The sequence below is a fragment of the Carcharodon carcharias genome, chromosome 1 (assembly GCF_017639515.1).
Source record: "Carcharodon carcharias isolate sCarCar2 chromosome 1, sCarCar2.pri, whole genome shotgun sequence".
Lineage (NCBI taxonomy): Eukaryota > Metazoa > Chordata > Chondrichthyes > Lamniformes > Lamnidae > Carcharodon > Carcharodon carcharias.
In genome coordinates this window covers 195,411,152-195,429,165 of record NC_054467.1, presented here as the reverse complement: position 1 = coordinate 195,429,165, position 18,014 = coordinate 195,411,152, and the positions used below count along the sequence as shown (strand labels likewise).

At 43.5% G+C, this 18,014-nt stretch overlaps 1 protein-coding gene across 3 annotated transcripts in view; it reads right to left on the bottom strand.

Moving 5' to 3' along the window:
- Window positions 1-18,014, bottom strand: part of LOC121276540 (atrial natriuretic peptide receptor 2) — a 159,081-nt gene that overhangs the window by 36,722 nt on the left and 104,345 nt on the right. For all 3 annotated transcript variants that reach the window (XM_041185099.1, XM_041185089.1, XM_041185079.1), the window contains 3 exons: window positions 6,651-6,722; window positions 4,328-4,487; window positions 2,166-2,321 (listed from right to left, as the gene is read on the bottom strand). In XM_041185099.1, coding sequence (XP_041041033.1) covers window positions 2,166-2,321; window positions 4,328-4,487; window positions 6,651-6,722 — 388 coding nt within the window. The remainder of the gene's footprint in view (window positions 1-2,165; window positions 2,322-4,327; window positions 4,488-6,650; window positions 6,723-18,014) is intronic.

The window sequence follows — 18,014 nt, the reverse complement described above, 5'->3', positions numbered from 1 at the left end:
ACATAGACTGGTGCCGTTCAATTACATGTGTCACAAACTAAGGCAGGTAATTGAGAGTATGCCTCAACCTATGACATTTAAATGCAGCGTTGAAACAAAATACCAAATGAGAAGATAAAGCCAAGATTTGCAAGTACAAAATTTTCCCGAAAGCTTGGTCAGTACATTTCGCAGGAAGCCCCAGGAGCTTTCTACATTTTGTACCCAATTCAGATAACTCTGTTTTCAACAATTGCCTTTTGGGCTATCTGTTAGCCACAATCTCTTTCAAGCTCATGTGGACTGCATTGCATACACTGTACCAAGATGCATCCATATCACTGATGACATTGCTGTTGTAGGAAGAACAAAGCAAGAGCATGACCACAATCTGCAAGCAGCACATAACAAAGTATTGGTGTTCAAAATGTGACCTCAATGTGATGCAGATCAATGTCTTCTGTTTTATTTATTCTGGTTCTGGCATATGTCCTGATCCAAGAAGAATAGAGGATATTAAAGCCATACCAACTCCTCCTGATAAGCACGATTTTCCAAGATGTCTAGGTCTCTTTAATTTCCTGTCTCCATACGTTCACAATTTTCTCAAAAACCTTCATTGCTAAAGGAATTGTTGAGAAAGGATGTGCCTTTCCTGTGACACAAAGAACACAAATACCTCTTCAAAGCACTGAAACAGCCATTATCAGAAGCATTAACATTGCGATTTTATGATCTTAGGGAGACAACTACCCTGGAGATGGATGCCTCACAGAAAGGTCCAGGAGCATGAATACTACAAAAAGGCAAACTGACTGCATATGCTTCAAAATCTCTGTCTGTAACACAATCCAACCACTCCAACATCAAGTGGGAAATATTAGCTTTAGTGTTTGGAATCACGCATTTTCATACCTATCTATTTGACAAAATATTTGCGAAAGAGATCGACTACAAGCGGGAGATGATTTGGCGAAAGCCATTGACCAGTGCACCACCAAGTTTTCAATGCCTCTTGACAAAGATTCAAAGTTACAACTGTGAGATTAAGTACAAGCCAGGTAACTTGATGGTCACATCGGATACAATTAGCAGATTTCAAACCAAGTGAAACAGAAGATATATCCTCAGATCTACAAGGTTATTTCATTGACATCAAACTTGAAGATGCTCTCCAAATTGATCTGGTACATTTTGCACAACATAATTGATAGTAGCACAAGAAGAAACAGCAAACGATTCTACACTACAGGAACTGTGGAAAACCATATTTGAAGGATGGCCTGATTCAATTCAACATGCCCATGAACATGCAAAACCATTTTTGGCCTTACCTGGCTAGGCATCTGCTGGGGAGTCATTTTTAAAGGCAGGCAGGTCATCTTTGCAACCTGATATTCTTCAACAACTTCATCTCTTACACATGGGCATAGATGAGATGAGAAGACTCTCAATAGAGACAATCAATTTGCTGGGTATGAACAATGGCATTGAAGTTGTCGTCAAGAAGTGTGAGGCATGTCAAGAGCCTATGTCAAGTCAGCTGAAAGAACCAGTGATTCCTCATGACGTTTCTACCCATCCATGCCCAAAATTGCAAATGACCTCTTTCATGTCCACTGACTTCATCATTATCATCAACCACTTTATCAAGTACCCCACTATTCAACATTTGCAAAATACATCAAGCGCAACTATCGTACACCCTCTGGAAAAACTCAGCAGGTCTGACAGCATCTGCGGAGATGAACACAGTTAACGTTTCGAGTCCATATGACTCTTCAACAGAACTAAGGAAAAATAGAAAAGAGGTGAAATATAAGCTCGTTTAAGAGTGGGGTGGGACAGGTAGAGCTGGATAGAGGGCCAGTGATATGTGGAGATAACCAAAAGATGTCATAGGCAAAATGACAGAGGTGTTGAAGCTCTTCAACATAACTGTCATCAACTGCAACATTGGCTGCCATTTCTCTTCCTAACCAAGTGTGCTGAAGCCAAAGATACCATCCCAATAGCTCCATTGTCCAAGTACAACTAATTTAGTATGGGTTAGTGTGTGAAGTTGGTACTTGTGTCCTTTTTGCTTGAGTGCCATGCCTTGCAACATATTTATCCACAAGGTTCTCAGGAGAGCTACCAGACTGGTTTTAATTGCTTTGCTGGATTTAAAAATAGATGACAAATACCTTTTGGGCTGAGATCCATTCCTTCTATGTAAAATGGACCATTTCTTAAGGCAATCTCTTGAAGAATAATGCCAAAACTGTATACATCTCCTTTCTGGGTACCTTGAGGAGGTGCTCGTCCCCATCTTAATAATTCTGGAGCCGTCCAAAGTTTTTCTGTTCCAAAGATGAAGCATATACTTAACAATGTTTCATTCTATCTGCAGTTATAAGTAAAAATGTATAGCCTACACACTTGATAAAAGCAATCAACTCTTTCATGTTTGAACGTCCACAGCACATTTATACCTCATGTCGGTGCCTGCTGTAAAATGGGCAAATTGCATTTGTAAAATAATAGAGGTGTTGGTATCTGAAAGCATGGAAAGTCATGCTAATGATAAATTTAATATGTTCAGTGAGGCCAAGTGGCTATCTTTGACGTACGAAAGAAGCACCTCTCCCTCTATGATAACTGTTATACATGTACCTCCGGCTATGATTTCACAGACAATCCTTGCCTCACAGTCTTGTATGTAATAAACTCAAGAGCAGTTTATGGAAGACAAGATCATGATCAAGAAACTTTTTATATCCCCTGGATTTGAAGCGTGTTCTGCATCCTACATGTTTTGGGAGTTGATGGGATGGCAGGGTGGCGAAGGAGGCAGTGGCTGGTAGAGGACAGGGGGATGGGACAGTGGTTGAAAGACTTCATAGCTCAAGTATAATGCACAGTTTAACAGCTAGTATGGATCACATAAGGCTGTGGTTAATCCATGGTGTCACCAGCATCAAGAAGAAATCATCTAGTATCACAATGTTGTAATCGTGTGTATTTGAGAATTTATGAGTGGACAAAATATGGAGAGTTTTATTTGTGTGCTTCTGGTGTGGAGCTTAGAATTGAGCAGATGACATGTGGTTTTCCATCTACTTCTGCTTTAAAAAAAAATCATTTACGGGATGTGGGTGTCGCTGGCTGGGCCAGCATTTATTGCCCATCCCTAATTGCCCTTGTAAAGGTGGTGGTGAGCTGCCTGCTTGAACCTCTGCACTCCAAGTGTGCTGTAGCTTTGTATCGGTGATACTGAGGTCCAAGTCCTATAGGAATTAGATAGCATCAGGCTGCTCCAAGCCAACTAACCTCTAGCTGTGTCGAGTGCCAGATACTTCAAGGCACATTTTCCTCCAGCTGGTGACGTGAGTCAGAAAGGTGAAATAAGTTCAGAGAAACCTGTTTTAAATATGCACTGACTTTTTGGTTTACATTAGTGACCACAGGAAAATATACCCTCATTTAACTTGTTTAATCTTTCGGCCAGGGATATGGCACACGCTGTGAGGAATAATATAGAATGGCATGTCGGAAAATGTTTAGACCTACCAAAACCAAATTGTACCTGACATTTTCTGTAATCTAAACAACTTCTGTTTTTTGGTTGTTTCCATTACAGTCATTGCACTCTCTATAAATTGCAGAAATCTAAAATAGCTCAACCCCACAGTCATGTGGCTGTTTTTTAATTTAACATGTTTTAACATGTTCTATCTTATTGTCCTCAAGTCTATTCAATAAACTGATTTCACTCTAAAAATGACCTTAGTATATGAGAAAACATCTTCTATTTTAATTAAACACTTTCCTAACCAGTAAAGTTATAAAATTCCTTTACCTTCCTTGATCGACAAATCATTTTCCCTGTGACTTCCAACTAAATCTCACCAAATATGCACCATCTTTTAATGGCTGGGTAGATACACAAGTATTCCCACCTACTGCCAATTCTTTTCCCTTTAGGATCCATGGGTGACAAACTTTAGGTGACTTACCCGATGATTTCCCCTCTCTTTCTTTCTCTGTGTGAGCTTGTTTGTGTGCACATGCAGGTGCAATTGTTTAGTGCATATATGTGAGATGGTGCGTGTGTTTGTGGTTCTGTGTGTGTGGCCATGTGTAATTTATGTGTATAAACGGTGTGCATTTATGTATTTGTATGTATAAAAGTGAGGGAAGCTTAAACCGAATTCCCTACTGGTTTACAGAATACTCATAGTTTTGTCAGTTCAGTTATTTTCGGACATTGCCTATCTAAATTTCAGATGAATGTAAACCTAACTTTTTCAACTGCTGGTCCCAACATGACATCTACATTGATCACCTGACACAGACCTAAACTTACTTGCATAGAGTGCGTATGAATCTTCATTATCACATGTTGAACGAAAACTTGTCAAGCCATAATCTGTGATTTTCAACACAAAACGACTGTCAACAACACAGTTGGATGATTTAAGGTTGCCATGTGACCCAATTATGCTGTTATGTAGGAATACCATTCCCTGCAAAGCAAAAGAGATCAGCTGAACACACCATTTTGATCTCACTTGAACTTCTCCTCATTGAGTTTGACTTGACTGTCCCCACAAAAGGAATAACAACAGCACAAAAGGAGTTACTTTGTTAGGTTAATGATTTGACCCACAGGGAGCTGGGGGACCAGAAGCATATGCGTGGTTTCCCCACATGCTGTGAAGTTTTAATTCCACAGTATGCATGTGATGTCACTAACAGCTTTCCTCTCAAATGTCAGCCTGATCAACCAACTTTTCTTCCAGTCAGGCAAGGAACGTTGAATAAGAGGCTACAGGAGCTTGGGGTGGGAGGTGTCTAATCTCACTGGGGTGGGGAGTCTGATCAGCATTGGGGAAGATGATGGTTGCTTTTGCAAAGCTGAGGGGAAGTACCTCTGCTACTCCTGGCCAATGAGGAGTGCTCTATGGGGAGGTCCTCATCTTGCTTCAGCTGCTGGATTGGATGAGGTCTGGGAAATCATACCAGCCACAGTTAAACCTACAGGGGAGGCTTCCAGCCTCACTATATTTAAAGTACCAACCACTATTCAGAGAACAGGCTGGCTGACCGCCTGTCCCTTGAGTAAAAGATGGAAGTCGGTGGGTTGGAGCCAGCTTCCCAACATGATCCCCTTCTCTGGCCATTTAATCCCCAACCACACCCAATTCCACCTGCTCTCCTATGTTAAAATTTCCCCAGGAACTCAAGAAGCAATGTGCATTCTGAACTTGTACTGTTGTGTCCAGCATTGAAACTGTAGATTGGTAGATCTTTCTTGGTGAGTAGATTCAATGGGAGGGGGTACGGGATGTGGGGTGAATTTCTACAGAAGTGTCTGACTGATCCATCTAACTTTGGCAGGAAATGCCAGAAAAATGACATAAACAGCATAGACAAAGCTATGGCAGGCAAATTGGAGGACCATTGTGAAAATTCACTCCCTATGGATATGGTTGAACAAAATAGACCACATACACAGGACACTTTAGTTAAACCTTTGTTTCAGAGGAAGAATGTCTATATGCACAGCAAGTATAGAGTAACATGCCAAGTTATACCCGCCACTTGATGGATATTTGATTGCTATAAAGAGTTGGACTCAGTTAAGTGGCTGCAGTCACATGTTTGATTTCCAACATTGTTGCAGTGATAAGACTGGTGCTAACACAAAGCTATTGAATTGTCAGTCAACTACTTTGACTGCTTCATAAAAGACTATAAGATAAGTACAGATGAGGGAAGAAGAAAAACTTAATTTATATAGTATCCTTCACAACCCCAGGGTGCCCCAAAGCACTTTCCAGACAATGAAGTGCTTCTGAAGTGTAGTCACTGTTGTAATGTGGAAAACCAATTTGCACACAAGCTCCCACAAATAGCATTGTGATATTGACCAGATAATCTGCTTTACTTTAGAGATGTTCAATGGAATTTAATACCCTCAGCAAGGTAAATTTGGAGGTGGGGGCATTTAATTGGGTGGGAGGGTGCCAGATGGGAATCCTGCCATCTTCCTGCCTCTACCCCAATTAAATCTGGGGCAGGAAGGCTTGTGGATGATCATTTTTGTTCCAAAAGTGTGAGTACATCTCTTTTTAACTGCTTGTAACACAGCTGTGTTATTGCCAATTATGTTTTCTGCTGCTTTTGTGATTGAACTGTTCTGAGTGAGAAGGTTGTGGGTGCAAGTTCCACTCCAGGAATTGAGCTCAAAAATCAAAGCTGACCCTCCAGTGCCATACTGAGAGAGGGCTTTATTGTTGGATATGCCAGAGATGTAAAACCAAGGCCCCCGTCTCAGGAGAATATTAAAGGTCCTGTAGCAGATGTACTTCATTGGCTGTAAAGTGCCCTGTGGTCATGAAAGGTTCAATATAAATGCAGGTCTTTTTTTAAACACTTTTAATTCTGGAATACACTCATTTCTTGGTTGCTTTTACTAAACCATTGACCCTTCCAGGAACCATCAGCCCCCATTTTATTGGCTGTCATTCCTAACAGCTTATTCAGCTTTTCTTTGCTTAACGATGATTGCTTGCAGTAGGAAACAAGGCTGCTGCAATGCCCTTTACTAATACAATTTCAAGAATACATTCCATAGTTTAATTAAGTTATATTTCTATCTCTCTCTCGCTCTTGATGCCCCTTACCTTCACAATGTCATTAATCAGTGAATAGCGGAATACCCAGTCAAGGTTGATATTTTCATTTTCAAGTATATCCTGAAAAGACCAAAACAGAAGCCATTTAAAATAAACTTATACTTCCCTTCCAATACACAATAAATGTGTAATGGTTACATGGTTACGTATTTCAGTTAACAATTTCTTAAATCCTTTCTGTACCAATGGTGACAGAAATGCTTGATAATTAGTTTTGGAAGATTTTCTCAGAATTAAAATGCCTTTTTTTAAAACAACAGGTCTGAGAGAAATGGTACAAACTTGCAGATTCACATTTAAATTGTCTTTGCTGACATTTGAACTCTCCTAAAGGTCAAAGTTCACCAGTCTAATCAACATAATCTAAGGCCCAGATTGAAAGTCAGCAGCAACACTGATTAAATAAATCCCAACTAGAGGAGGCGGGGCAGCAATTTTACCGGCCGTTGTTAAATTGTAAAACAGTGTTAACCATATCTCAAAATCATCAGTGCAATTTTTAATATTCGCTGTAAGCAACCTGATTTCCTTTTCCATGTTTTTTTTAGCCTGCTCATAGGAACACAAATAATGCATTTCTGGAACCAGGATGATTTATAACTAAAGCACAACTGAGCAGCCAATCAGAAAAAGAAGCAATAATAGAATCACTTATCAAGCCCTGAGGTGTCATGTAAGCACTATAGATAATACTCACTGTGGAAACAGTTGAGTGCACAAATTGAATGGGGCAATGTGTAGAAAAACCTTATTTACTGATGAGGTCCTTTCAATTATCATGGGTCCCTTAAGTGAATAGAGAAGTGCCCTCTGCAGGTTGGAAGAACAACCCACCACTAAACAGATTGCCCAGCAGGCATATGAAACAATTACATAGGGGTCAGCATAATCTCCACAACCTGCTATGTTTGGATGGATGTATGAAAGAAGATGTCAGATTTGATAAAGTGCCAATTTAAGCAAGCAGAAACACTGTCAGTTATATGGCTATACTATAAATGGGTATGACTGCCAATTATTTTATATTGTTATATATGGGTGACATTGATCTTTTCAAGAGGATTTCAGTCGGCAACAATGTTTGTGTAAATCAGCTCGCACAAGAGTATTGCTAACGTAAATTTAGCCAATACCTTGCATTAAGTTTAACATAAATGAGACATACTGAAGGCATTTTAAAACCATTACATCAGCTCAGAAGAGTTAAATATGCTTACTGGAAAGCTGACAAAGATTGTTCCATGAACTATTCTTATGCACATAAAAGCAACCACAGAAAAAAAGCAAACTCTTCATTTTCGGTCTTAGCAATCTATATGTGATCTCTGCCAAAACTAAATTTCAAGTAATCCTTTAATTTGCAGAAGACGACGGCCATAAATGGGTGAGTGTCATTGTGCTCGGACAGCACAATGCTTGTAAATGTCAAAGGCTAGGAGATCATACAGGAAGGTATCACAATATTATGTTTGGAAGTGAGGTAGTTCACTCTGAAGCAAGGGTGTTAAAGTTAAATAAAGGAAATTGTGAAGGCATGAGGGACAAATTGGCTGATCTGGATAGGGAAAATTCATTAAAAGGTATGACTGTGTATAGGCAATAGATAGTCTTCAGAGAACTATTACATAGCTTACAGCACCTATACATGCCTTCAAGGTGCATAAAACCAAAAAAGATCAGTCAACCATGGCTGCCAAAGGAAGTTAAGGATTGTATAAGATTAAAAGAAAAGGCTTATAAAGTTGCAAGAAGTAGCAGTGAACCTGAGGACGTGGAGGCTTGTAGAATACAGCAAAGAAATACCAAGAAACTGGTAAAGAAAGGGAGAACAGAATATGAATGCAATCTAGCAAAAAACATTAAAAAAAAGACTGTAAAAGCTTCTATAAGTATGTAAAAAGGAAGCATTCAGCTAAGACAAATGCGGGTCCGTTACAGGCTGGGTCAGGAGAATTCATAACTAGGAATAGAGAAATGGCAGAGAAGCTAAAGTATTACTTTGTGTCTGTTTTCACTGAGGAAGATACAGGAAATCTCCTAGATTTAGAGATCTAAGGGACAAGGGAAACAGAGAAGTTGAAAGGAATTAGCATAAATAAGGTTATATTGGAGAAATTAATGGGATTGAAAGTTGATAAGTCACTGGGACCTGATATTCTGCATGCCAGAGTGTTGAAAGAAGTTGCTGTAGGGCAGAATATTCTGCCTGTCGGGCGGGCAGTACAGGAGTGGGCACGGACCTGATCAGCTTCCCCGATTGGGTCTGCGCCACCATTTTACATGCAAGGGCCAATTAAGGCCTCAGGGAGATAAGTTCTAAGGTTAAACAATTTAATGAAGTGGTGAAAAAATTTTCATGACATGTCCCCTTACATGAGCTGGGACACATGCATTAATTTTAATAAAAATTTTGTGAAAATTTAAAATTTGCCTGTGGCTGAGGTTCCATGAAAAATGCAAAAGCCGCCTGGGCTCTTTGTCTGCCCAACCTTAAGTTGGATGGGCAGCTCAGGTAATTGCTTAAGTGGCTTTTTAAATGGCCTTAATAGGCCTTTGACAGTTCAGCAGGTGCGTAGCCAACTTGGGTGCGTGCCCGCCATGCTGAAAATCTAAATGACGGGGGAGGGGCCCGCCCGCCAAGCCGGAGATTCTGCCCATAGAGATGCTGAATGCATTGGTGATTATTTTCCAAAATTCTATAGATTCTGGAATGGTTCCTGAAAATTGGAAGGTAGCAAATGTCACTCCACTATTTTAGAAGTGAGGGAGAGAGAAAACAGGGAACTACAGGCCTGTTAGCCTTACATCAGTAGTAGGGAAAATACCAGAATCTATTATTAAGGATGTGATAAATGGATACTTGGATAATCATGATCTGATTGGGCATAGTCAGCATGGATTTGTGAATGGGAAATCATGTTTGCTGAACTTGGTGTTTTTTTGAGGATGTTACTAACAAAATGGATAAAGGAGAGTTGATGGATGTGGTATATTTGGACTTTCAGAAGGCTTTTGATAAAGTGTCCCACAGGAGGTTGATTAGCAAAAGAAAAGCACATGGGATAGGAGGCAATATACTGGCATGGATTAAGGATTGGCTAACAGGCAGAAAACAGAAAGTAGAAATAAATGGGTCATTCTCATGTTGGCAGGCTGTGACTAGCTGGTAAAGCAAGGATTAGTACTTGGGCCCCAGCTGTTCACAATATATATCAATGATTTGGATGTGGGTAGAGATTTAAGGTAGAGGTAGAAATTGTTAGATTTCTGATTAACATTAACGTAAAGGGTTATGGGGATAGGGTGAGTAAAAGGTGTTCGATAAGCCATGATCGTATTGAATGGCGGGGCAGACTCGGCGGGTTGAATGGCCTTCTCCTGTTCCTATGTTCCTAACATTCATGTACTATGTGCAATAATCATTGTTCTTTTTATTAAACATGTATGTTATGAAACCTGCTTCAAATTTTCAGTAGCCAGAGTCTGAGGATGCATCAAACATCTTGCATTAGCAAACTGTGACATAGTTTCCTCATAAATAGGAAGCTTGTGATGTTTTCTTCTAATAGCTGGGCTCAAGCTTCTGGATCCCAATTAAACATGTAATCCGTCAGTATTTTTGTCAGTGATGCCAATAAGTTCATCCATAGTGTTGGTATATAATTCCTCCATTATATCAAGTTTAATTTTATTCTTTTCTTAAAAATGTGCTATTTTTTCTCCAACATTGATGTTCCTTTGCTAAGTAACCTGGTTCTTGAAATTAATCCATTTATTCATGTATAAGAGCTCTGTACCCCAGGTTTTATCAATCTTATGTATTAAACAAACTTTCTTTAAAGCTAAATTGCAATTTTCACTAAAAGTCAGAGAAGGGATCTTTTGGCACCACCACAAATGGCCTTATATTCAGTGTTGTTGTCAACGAAGCTGTAAATAGACCTTTCTTCAACTAAATATCTGTTTCTAAGTATTCCACCACTTATTTCAGCATCATGCAATTTAAGTCTATTCAGTAACATTACTTGAACATGACATTTGTCCCAATTTAATGTGTCATTAACTGTTAGCAACAGTTCTCAACTCTTGGTGGATTGCAAAGCTGCAGCTCCCATTGCATCAATGTGATTTTGATTGTGCAGTGAATGCTAGGGCAGAATTTTCTGCCTGTTGGGCGGGTGGAGTGGAAGCATGCGTGGGCCAGGGCAGACCCGATCAGGTCTGCGCCGCCACTTTACGCGGGTGGGCCAATTAAGACCCGCCCAGTATGAATCGCGGCTCCCGAGGACAGCAGGAGTGGGTGGGAGGTGGCGGGACTGCAATCACTGCCGGGTCCAATGGTGACCCGGCGGCCTGTTTTAAAAAGATGCTGCAGCCTTTCAAAGGCTGTGAAACATGGTTATTGGAAGGGTAAGGCAGGGGGGCACTGTGCCCCTCGTTTTTCTGACATTTGTCTTGCTGCCCTCCTGAAGGAGCTGGCAGCACGGCGGGAGATCCTCGTACCCCAGGACAGGAGGAGGAGACACCCATACACATGGCCAAATGTGCCTGGGAGGAGGTGGAGGAGATCATGAGCTCCCATGACCTGATGTGACGCATCTGGATCCAGTGTTGCAAGCGTTTCAATGGCCTATTGCGCTCAGGGAGAGTGAGGACCATGTTGGCATTGGTCACTTAACCCAGCGGGTAGGCTTTCCCCCACCGGCGCCCTCCCCCCAACTCTGAGTGTAGTGACTGCATTGAATCATTGACGGCATGGGTCCTTCGCTGGGTGGGCCAGCAGATATTGCCCATGTCAAGGTCACCCTGAGAGGGTGGTGAAGAGATGGGTTCTGCACTCGCAGCATGTGGTACACTGAGACCCACATGACTGTTCTGGGGCAGCCTGGAGGAGCTGCACCTGGGTGCTGTGCTGGAACTCCAGGACATGTCCTAGTCAGTGTGATGAGATGTTGGGAGGGAAGCTTCAAGGTGGCGTGGCACCGATCGATCTGCTGCCCTCTGCGCTCCACATGCTTGTGTCTCCTTGCTATGGAAGGTTAGACTGTGTGGTGCCAAACATGACGTAGCATTTTGCCAAGGGGGGATGGTAGATAGGCCTAGCATCTTTGTGGGTTTTTTGCAGCGGCGGGGTGAGGAGGCTCTGGAGCCCTGCAATGTCCCACTCTGGTTGGGGTGGGCCATCTGCGAAGAGAATCCGGGTACAAGTAGCACTAATCAATGCACATAATGCCGCCGAGCGGGTAAGGACTGATGGAGGACCTGCCCAGTTGGCGATTCTCAATTGCTTTGAGCGGGAGGCCCTAGATCTGGAGAGGGGCCATGTGCCCAAGTCCAACGGTGTTGGTGAGGCTGGGGTGCCACAGGCAGGTATGTTTGCCCAACAGTGAGGTTACTATTGTTCTCCCAACATCATGGCAGTGCTGAATGTTCAGTGATTGAAGTTTGCAACATGGCTTGACCATTGCTTATGGAAGGATGAGCGCATAAAAATCTGAGGGACAGGGATGCACATTGACATCATCTCCACGTTAACTGATCCAATGTCCGTGTTCTTCCTTTCAGCATCAGTGGAGCAGGGCCGGGAGGAGGAGCAGCAGGGGCCCCCTCTCACACCTGAGGGTCCTGAAGTCTCAGACTCACCAGCGTCACACCATCTCTGTCAGGCAGGCACCAGCACCTCAGTGGGAATTAGAACATCGGCTAGTGCCCCGGGTCACAGCAGTGAGGGCATTTTACAGTCACTGGAGGAGCTGGCAGAGCCAGAGAGCGCCCATGGTGCCAGCAGTCGGAAGATTGCAGGGGACTAGGCACATGCTCAGTTAGTGGCTGATGATGGGCTTCTGGAGTCGTCCACGACGCAGCAGGTGCAGGAAATGCGACCGGGTGTGCAAGAGCATCTGGGTGTGATACATGAGGCTATGCTTGGCTTGGTGTTCATGGTGGAGGAGTCTATGCAGACCATCGCCGACGCAATGAGCCTCATGGCCGAGCACCATGCGTCCTCCATGGAGAGACTGGTGACTCACATGGAGAGGCTTCTCCAGGGAACCAATCAGGGCTTCTTGGGGATGTGCTCGGACCTGCAAGCCCTCACATTGGCATTGACCTCAGCTGGTCAGTGCCACTGTGGGAGTTGGTCTGGGTACCAAGTTTCCCAGCTAGGTGCCCATCCATCCAAGGTGACCACGGAAGTCCGAAACGTTCTCACGTCGGCGCAGCAGCTCCCTGTCATCTCTGCGGGCTCCTCTCAGGGCAGTCCGGATGAGGGCGGCAGCTCCTCCTCCTCTCCCAATGACCGGAGCATCCGGTGAGGCTGCGATGACTGGGGAGATGCCAGCTGTGGAACTAGCAGCTCCCTCCCAGAGGGGCCAGCACAGGCTACACGGGCCAGAGAATGGCTGCCAAGATCATCGAGGCCAACAGGACAGCACAGTGAGCAGGCTGTCTCAGATACCACTTGCAGCGATGGGGCAGTACCAAGATGTAGCACCCAAAAGTAACTTAGGCACACCACGGGTTTATCACTGGTGCTTTTGTGTTGGCCCACAATGAGGTCTTTATGTGTTGGTGTGATGTTTAACACCTTTATCATTTTATTTTCTTAAGTTTCTTTTTTATAATATTAAATTCAGACATGTCACCATGGCTGAGGGTGCCTATTTTCTTCTGCAGGTGGATGGTTACCAATAATGTTATGAGTGATTTATGGGACATTCAGTTTTATTAACAAGTCCCTTAGTTAATGTTCCTATCCAGGCAGATTTTGCACTCAGGTATCGAGTATGGAGCCTGCAGCCCAGGCTTGTCCTGGAGGTCCATATGTGGTGTGCTGGCTGAAGGTTCATTGGATTAAAGTCTCCCGGGTATCCCTGCCTCCCTGGAGTATGCCTGGGTCAGTGTCTATCCCCTCAGCATTTCCCTATGCATGCTCATCCTCAGACTCATTGCTGGACTCATCGTGTGCAGCCACAGCCACTGCATCTGCATCTTCGTCATGCACTGCATCCCCCCTTTCCAGTGCAAGATTGTGGGAGCGCAGCTTGCAACCACTACCACCGAGACACAATCTGGGGGGTACTGGAGTGCGCCCCCTGAGCGGTCCAGGCATTGGAAGTGCATTTTGAGAAGACCGATGGCTCTCTCCACCACAGCCCTTGTGATGCCCTAGCTCCTATTATACCGCTGCTCAGCTTCGGTTCTTGGATGGCGGAGAGGCATCATGACCCACCTTCTGAGGGGTTAGCCCTCATCACCCAGCAGCTTTCCATCAAGTTGAGTTGGAGCACTGAAGAGCCCCGGCACCTGGGAGTGTCTGAGGATGTAAGAGTTGTGGGAGCTGCTTGGGTACCTTGCGCAGACTTGTAGAATCAGCATCCTGTAATCGCACACTCTGCACGTTCATGAAGCGGAAGCCCCTCCAGTTGACAAAGGCACTGGGCTCACCTGCTGGCGCCTTGATAGCCACGTGTGTGCAGCCTATTGCACCCTGGATGCGGGGGAAACCAGCAATGGCCGTGAAGCCTCTGGTTCACTGTGCCTGACTTGCCTGGTCTCAATAGTAGTGAATGAAGGTCAATGCCCGTCTGAACAGAGCATTTGTAACCTGCTTGACACAAGTGTGGACAGCTGATTGGGAGACACCGCAAAGATCGCCCACCGAGCCCTGGAAGGAGCCAGAGGCATAGAAGCTGAGGGCAGCTGTAATCTTTAGAGCCACTGGCATGGGGTATCCTCCCACACAGTTAGCGGAGATCTCAGGGCCAATCATCTGACAGATATAGTTGACTGTCTCCCTTGAGAGACGGAGCCTCCTTCGGCACTGCATCTCAGGCATATTGAAGTAGCTGCTTCACCGCCTGTATACCCTGGCAGCAGGATAGTGGCATCTTCTGCGGTCCCTTCAGCCTTGGACTACCACTTGGCCCTGCGCCCCTTGTGCCTGCGCCTGTCTTCCCAAAGTTGGCTCCCCTGGAGGCAGAATGTGCCCTCCTTGCCTCCTCCCGCTTCTAGCCCTCCCTTCCTCCTCAGAGGAGATGCCTCCAGTGGAGAATTCAACTCCCATTCCCAGGCTAAGGGAATGGCGGGTGTTCATCGGATATCATCGCTCACCCATCCGACGAAACATCACGGTGGCTCACAGTGACATCGGAAACTCGCCCAACGTCATCCCACATCATTTTACGTGTCAGAGTGTGGGTCCCGCCCCCGCACTTCAACGGGAAAATTCTGCCCCTCACCTTTTGGGTCTGTGTTGCATTCCACAATGTCTGTATAATTTGCTTTTTTACTCCCTTTGACTTCTTTGATTGCTTCTTGACCCTTGCCTGACTACAGGCTGAATGACTCGACGTTCTTCACCTCATACCCATTTATCCTGCCCTTCTACTGTCCCTCATGATCAACTTTTCTGTTCTGCCTTGTGATCAGTTTCCTCAGCAGCCTTTCTCTCAGGGAGATTTCTAGCATTCCACAAATGATTCCATCTTAATTAGCATTTCTGTCATGCTGTCAAACTTACATGTAAGGGCTCTTACTTCAGTTATATTCTGATCTATGGCCTACCCCACTTTATGTACACAAATTAATATTTTGTGCCTCTCCTTCCTCAAAGCTGTTATATAAGATTAATGCTTCCATCAGCTTCTTTCTTTTCAGGTCCAATAACTTTTAAAAAATTCATTCATGACTGGTAACAATCGCTGACAGGGCCAGCATTTGTTATCAATCCCTAATTGCTCCTGAGAAGGTGGTGGTGAGCTGCCTTCTTGAACTACTCCATCCCATGTGGTGTAGGTACACTTTCAGTGCTGTTAGGGAGGGTATTCCATGATTTTGACCAGCGACTGCTAAATATATTTGGAATTATACTATTTAAATTTCTCACAACATCCTGTCAATTATTGATCAATGAAGGATGGTGAAGGATGCAATTTATCCACATCGTTATTGCTACTATTTTACAACAAAATTTTTTTCTTTCAGTTGTGTACTGTGGGTTTTTACTTCTGCTTTATTTTCCTCATAGTCAAGTCAATTCCCCCCTTTTTAGTGGACCCATTTACACATGCTCATAAATTCCAGTCTGGTGGGCATATTGAAAATCCCAAATTCACATTGGCCAGGATTTCCTTGGAACTGTTACAGATGTAACTGTTGCTGAACTACAGTGGAAACCGTATTTACACATTTAAACAGGGATTTCATCAAAACTCAGGCTGAGTATGAAAGTGGAGTGAAAGCATCCTAGAGGAGGTTCTAGGCCTTTCTTTTTCTCCTTTTAAATTGAAATTCTCTTAACTGTGAAGCATAAATTGTGGATATAAATATATATAGATATATATAAAATATATATATAATTGTGGAGTACTGCATCCAGTTCTGGGCGCCATACTTGAGGAAGGATGTGAAGGCATTGAAGAGAGTACAGAGAAGATTCACAAGAATGATTCCTGGGATGAACAACTGTAGCTATGATGATAGATTTGGGGGGGTTGGGACTGTTTTCCTTGGAGAAAAGAAGGCTGAGAGGAGACTTGATAGAGGTATTCAAGCTCCTGAGGGGTATGGACAGGGAGAAACTGTTCCCACTCAAGAGAACATCAAGAATTAGAGAGCACAGACAAAATAATTGGCAAAAGGAGTAAATGTGATGTGCGGAAAAATTTTTTCACCCAGAAGGTGGTTGGAGTCTGGAACAAACTTCCTGAAAGAGTGGTGGAGGCAAGTTCGATCGAGGTATTCAAAAGGGAATTGGATTGCCACCTGACAAGAGAGAATGCGCATGGTTACGGGGATAAGGCAGGGGAGTGGGACTAGGTGGAATGCTCTTTCAGAGAGCCAGTGCAGACTCAATGGGCCGAATGGCCTCCTTCTGCACTGTAAAGATACTGTGATAATCTGCATTACTTTTAATGTAAAAATTCACAGTTTTCCATGAATCATGCCTCCAAATGCCCATAGAATTGCACTAATATCTTCATGTCTTCAATATTCATATTTCATCCTTGGATTTTCATGTACTTTCTTGCATTCAATAAAAATAAATATTTTGTACATATACAGCTTAATTTACAAAGTCGACCTAACGACTTGCTTCCATGCATCATAAACTCAGAATCAAGGTGTTCTCATCGACACTTGCAGCACAGAAGGAGGCCATTCAGCCCATCATGTCCATGCCGGTCAACAAAGATCTGACTACACTAATCCCATTTTCAGCGCTTGGCCCATGGCCCTGTTCTTGAATGGTCAGTAATTGGGAGCAGTGCCAGGTATTTTGAAGCTGTTGGTCAGCTTTTGCTAGTTCTCCAGCTTGGCATTTTTGGAAATTAAATTACAGAATAATACTGGGCTCAAAATTATGGTGGTTTGTGAGGACATAAAAAAGACCAATTAGCCTCTGTGTAATTTGGATTACTTGCATCTGCTAGGTTATTGCCTTCTGTACAAAAAACAGCACAAATCCTGGTTGTGGGACTGGAACAAATTTTTTTCCAGTATCTTTAGCTGTGGAGCCACATCTGCTGGTATTCCTAGGCTATCCCAGAAGTTCTGCCTCAGCTGACACCCAATATGAATTAGATGCCAAGACTTTTAAGGGCCCCAAAATGCTCCTCAGCAAAGATAATCTACCTCAAAAGGAAACAATTACCTTTTGAGGCCGAACAGTGTTGCCAAATTTGGGTAGAGAGAAAAAAAGAAACTTGGATTTATTTGGCTGTACTGATAAAGGCCTCCTCATCACCTATCAGAACAATATGGCACATGTCCAGTTTTTCACATTGGTTTTGTGGCTGATGCCTCTGTTGTGTCCATATGGGGAATGGAAATGTTCCAATTCCCACAATTTGGAATAGGGTCAAATATTTGCTTGAAGGTGAATGAAAATCCCAATCCACTGCACTTTTGCTTGTGAAGTAGCAATACTGCAAGCTTGAGGCCAATGTTCTTCTTTGCATTCAGCGGTAAGCACAGCAGGAACTGACATCTTGCGCTGGATTTTCCTCCCTCACTGGGGTGGGAATTGGAGAGAGGTGGGGCTGGAAATTAGTTCTGCCAGCCAGCCAGGAGGTTTCCCAGCTCCATCCTGCCACTGGGTCATTTTTCCTAAAGTGGGATTGGAGCCAACAGGGATCTAGCCCACATGCAGGGGTACCGATTAGGCTTATTAAGGGCCTAATTAAGTCCAATTGATGGACCCTGACTGGAATTTTTCAGTCAGCCTCTATGTTCTTAAGCCAATGGGTGCCAGTTTAGGTGCCTGGAGTTGGATATCTTGTGGCAGACCAATGTGGTGGGGAGGGGGACAACAACATTCCAGGCAAGCCTGGAGATTACAGAGCTCTGAGA